This window comes from Aegilops tauschii, chromosome 3 (genome assembly GCF_002575655.3).
Source record: "Aegilops tauschii subsp. strangulata cultivar AL8/78 chromosome 3, Aet v6.0, whole genome shotgun sequence".
In the NCBI taxonomy this organism is placed as follows: Eukaryota; Viridiplantae; Streptophyta; class Magnoliopsida; order Poales; family Poaceae; genus Aegilops; species Aegilops tauschii.
The window spans coordinates 622,497,273-622,502,135 of record NC_053037.3 but is presented as its reverse complement, the minus strand read 5'-3'; the positions used below and the strand labels follow the sequence as shown (position 1 = coordinate 622,502,135).

Genomic DNA, 4,863 nt, shown 5'->3' with positions numbered 1-4,863 from the left:
TCGGAATCTCATCCGATACAATGTCCAAAATGCATTCTGGCGGGGAAGAGAGCCATACTTGAGAAAGTTCATCTCCCATTCCCACCTTAGCTAACCTATCTGCGGCGGCATTTGCACTACGTCGCACCCACGAAACACGGAAAGAAGCGAAAGCACCTAGCATAGCTTTAACCTCTTCCACAATCGGTCCTAGGGTAGACAGATTCTTCTCCTCCTTCTTCAGCATCGCGACGACTCGAACCGAGTCGCTCTCCAGATGAAGCTGTGTCGTTCCCACGCTTGTCGCCAGTTGTACTGCCGCCTTGCATGCGAGTAACTCCACTCTCTCCGGATCAACCATCGCACCGAGAAACTGGCAAGAAGCCGCTCTGAACGCACCTTGATGATCACGCAGCACCACCCCCACGCCTCCCTTTTGCCTGTGTTTGCACAAAGAGCCATCAACATTGGCCTTAGTCCAGCCGTCCTCCGGCGTCTCCCAGACTTGTTGCACCGTTGCTTCCCTTTGCCTCGCCTCCTTCTTATGCACCTCGGCCCATTCATTGAGATAAGTAGCTACCCTGGTTGATAGTTCGCGAGGTTCTGTAATCTTGCGTCCATCTCTAGCCTCATTTCTCGCTAGCCAAAGGGTATATACAGCCTGCACCATGACCGATCGCTCCAGGTCCTCCGCCTGAGCGAACCATTCCAGCAACCACTTCTCTAGCTTGCTCTGGGAATCAATGTTGCGTGGTGGGGTTGCCACCGAGATTCCCAACTCCGAGCTCAGCTTTATCCAAAAACATAGGGAGTGCGGGCATCCCCAAAACCTGTGATATCCATCTTCTTCCCGTCCACAAGCTATGCAAAACACTCCAGCCTTGATGCGCCGGCGCAGCAACTCTGTACCTATAGCCAGGCCGTTCCTCATCAGTCGCCACATGTGTACTTTTGCCTTGCCCGGCGTGGCCGTGTCCCACATAGACAGCCAGCCCCTGTGAGTAAAGGCATCCGAGGATGGCCCCGCCCGTCCGGCCCTCGCTGCATTCAGGCTCATCTTCAGGTGATAGGCAGAGCGCACTATGAATTTCCCGTCCCTAGTATAATTCCATGCAATATAGTCATTAACTCCTGGGCCACCCACTGCAATCAGTTTTATATCCTCTGCATCATCCGGTGAGAACATGTCCTCAATCCTACGGTTATCCCATGCAGTACCAGTATGGTCCAGCAGGTTCGATACCTTCACCACTCCCTGTTGGAACACTGCACCCAGTGGTAGCAGGCTTCCTTGGCGTGGAATCCACGGGTCATGGTGGATGTTCACTGACGATCCATCTCCTATCCTCCAAATAATACCCTCCCGAAGTAGGTCACGCCCATGGAGGATGCTTCTGAAGGTGTATGATCCACCAGACGGACACGTTGCACTCATAATTGAGCTGTCTTTAAAGTATCTCGCACAAAGTACCCTAGCACAGAGGGAGTCCGGTACCTGCAAAATCCTCCATGCTTGCTTCGCCAATAGCGCCTGGTTGAAAGCTTCATGGTCCGTAAAGCCCATCCCTCCAGTGCGTTTTGAGTTGCACATTTTATCCCATGCGATCCAGTGCACTTTCCTTTCACCGTTTATTGCACCCCATCAAAATTTCGAAGAGATTGAAGTCAATTTCCGGCACATCTTCTTTGGTAGGTGAAAACAACTCATGGTGAAAGTTGGTGTTGCCTGTAGCCCAGACTTAACTAATACCTCTCTTGCTTTCTTCGACAGTCCTTGTCCTTTCCATCCCGTTACCTTGCCCTTACAACATTCCGTTAGATATTTGAAAGTCCCGTCCTTAGATCTCCCAACCAGTGTTGGTAGACCCAAATATCTCTCATTGAGCACCTCTTGTTCAATGCCAACAGTGTGCTTCAAAACCTCCTTTTGCTGCTGTTCACAACCTTTCCCAAAGAAAATTGAAGACTTTTGGAGATTGATTTTTTGTCCCGATGCCGCTTCATATCTAGCCAATATGTTCTTTAGCTCCTGAAGATTTTCTACGGAGCCCTGCATGAATACTATACTATCATCTGCAAACAGGAGATGTGTGACTTGGGGGCCAGTGCCCCCAAACCCCACCCCTTTTATACTTCCTTCTTCTTGAGCCCTCTTAAGCATAGCTGAGAATCCCTCCACACAGAATAAGAATAAATAGGGGGGTAGAGGATCCCCTTGTCTCAGCCCTCTGGATGGTGAAAAACCTCTAGATAGCTCACCATTCAATTTCATCGTGAATCTGGCAGAGGTCACACATCTCATAACCATGGCGATCCAACCCTCGGCGAACCCAAGCTTTGACAGCATCTGTTCAAGAAACATCCACTCCACCCTGTCATAGGCCTTCGTCATGTCGAGCTTAACTACGCATAAAGGTTTCTTTCGTCTCCGGGTTCTGATCGCATGCACACACTCATATGCCACCAAGACGTTGTCCGTTATAAGCCTGCCCGGTACAAAGGCGCTCTGTTCCTCAGAGATAAGCACGGGCAAAATAACCTTTAGCCTATTCGCAAGAACCTTCGCTGCCATTTTGTACAAAACGTTACACAAACTGATTGGGCGGAATTGAGAAAGCAACTCCGGTGAGTTGACCTTCGGAATCATCACAATCGTCGTTGCATTGAACGAGTCTGGAGCAGCAACACCCTCAAGAAAATCCCTTACCGCCCGGCATACGTCCTCCCGTACCATCGGCCAGTGCCTTTGGTAGAAAATCGCAGGTAAACCGTCCGGCCCCGGGGCCTTTGTTGGCCCCATTTGAAACAACGCCTCCTCAATCTCTGCATCTGTCACACTTTGTACCAGTTTTTCATTCATTTGTTCTGTAACAGCCGGGTTAATTATCTCAAGAAGCTCCTGCGCGCCCTCTGATCCCTCGGAGGTAAACAACAACTCATAGAAAGTCGCTGCCATCCCCCTCATTTCCTCATCAACCATACATTTCGTCCCAGCGTCGCGTCGTAGGGCTCGTACAGTATTTTTTCTTTTACGGTGAGAGGCCCGGCCCTGGAAATATTTGGTGTTTTGATCACCATCCTTCAACCAGTCCACACGCGAACACTGCCTATAGTATACCTCCTCTCTCGCGTATATATCTCTTAGTTGGCCTTCAATATCGCGTACCTCCAGTGAGATGCCCGTCGCCAGCGCTCTCTGCTTTGCTTCCTCAAGCTGTTTCTTGAGCTTTGATATTTGTCTGCGGATAGACCCAAACACAGCCCTGCTCCATCGCTGCATATCCGCGATAGATGATATATCTCGCGTATATATCTCTTATGCAGTGTTCTGGGGTAAACTCTTTTTGCGGTGTATTAGCTTGACGTGGCAATAGATGAATAATTGTACGTAGGAGATTTTATTAAGAGAGAAATCCAATTTAGAGAAATTTGTGTTGTGTTTAGTAGTGTATAGGTAGTTAGGTACCTGAGGAGGAGTAATGACGGACTCAGGGTTGAACCATGTGCACATCTTTGTCGTCCCAACATCGAGGCAGCCGTTGTACAAGCTCGGTCTTACCGTCGATGAGGCTGCACCTGAGCACGCCACAATTTCCATATGTAATGTCTCCATTATTGTGGTAGACGAAGTAGGCGCACCCGCCGTGGCCGTTGGGGACCCACGCCGCGTCCACAGCAAAGCTACGGCGCAAACCCAGGAACAACACGCGGTCGCCCAGACTATAGCCGTCCCTTCTCACCCATCTCCTCTTCTCCTCAGGTCCCGGTGATGATGACAATAGCGGTTCCTCCAGTGCTTGTACTGACACCGTGACGTCGAGAAGGCAAGCATGGGGCGTCGGCTGATACGAGTTATTTTCCCGGGTCTGTATCGACACCCATAGGATCTCGCCCCTGGACTCAAGGACAAAGTTGCAGGTGGATTCACCGAAGCACAGCTGCACCACCGGCAACCCCTGGCTCCTGACAAGCACGTCATCGGTTTCTGGGGTGATGAGGCGCCATATACCAGCCTTCATGATGAGCAGGATCTTGCCGCCGTGATAAGCGACGCACATACCATGTTGGGGTGACCAGCCTAACCAAGTGATTCCCTCGAGGGCCCTTTTGATGATTGTCCACTCTGCGTCGCCGGGTCGAAGTAGAGCCGCTCTGAACCTTGCCGTGGTCCTCGGGCCAACCGAGTAGGAGATGCTGTAGAGAAGCGTTGTGCCGTTGCCGTAGATGACGCCGCGGGGTTTGATCTTCTCCCACCGGCCAAGGTCGTGCGGGAGTAGAGGCAGATGTGTGATCGCTCCGGTGAGAAGGTCATGGAGGCTAGGGCGGACGTGTTGGATGGTGAGGCACCGGAGGGCGGTGCCGTTGGGGCTGGTCACCCAATTTCCCCAGGGCTCGGACTGCAGCGGCTGCGAGCGGTAGATGGAGTTGGAGAGTACGCATCTCATCTCGAAGCGGGTCGAGTCTTCCGCTTGTTTCACCGCCGCAAGGAGCCACGGCACGAATCGGGCTGTCGTCGTCGCCGCCGCCGCCGCCGGGGACCATGAGCCGCGCCATGGCCTGCACACGGCGTGGAAGTGGACGAGGTCGGTGGCGTCGTGCAGGCGGCCGGAGATCTCGCGGGCCAGATCCGGCGGCAGATCAGACCACCTACTCCAGCGCATGGCGGCGTGATCGGGGAACTAGCAGATGGGTTCAGCTGGTTACTCTTTTTTTTTTGAGCGGTGGTTCAGCTGGTTACTCGATCGGCTCTGGTTGCCACATTATATAGTACTACACTGGATCATTAATTTGACCTAGCATCTGTACACCCAGCCCACGTGCACTGACCTTTTAAGGCTTACAGCGAGCGTTGTCAAGCTTTGGGCTTTCTAGCTTTTGTACTCC

The 4,863-nt window shown here is 52.1% G+C and overlaps 1 protein-coding gene across 1 annotated transcript; it reads right to left on the bottom strand.

The window, feature by feature from the left end:
• Nucleotides 1–3,467: 3,467 nt before the first annotated feature.
• LOC141020853 (uncharacterized) lies at nt 3,468–4,640 on the bottom strand. Its single transcript, XM_073495804.1, has one exon. The coding sequence runs from the start codon at nt 4,638–4,640 to the stop codon at nt 3,468–3,470; it is 1,173 nt and encodes a 390-aa protein (XP_073351905.1).
• Between the last annotated feature and the right edge of the window lie 223 nt (nt 4,641–4,863).

Coding starts and splice junctions, on each gene's coding strand:
- LOC141020853 (XM_073495804.1), bottom strand. CDS start 4,640: ATGCGCTGGAGTAGGTGGTCTGATCTGCCGCCGGATCTGGCCCGCGAG.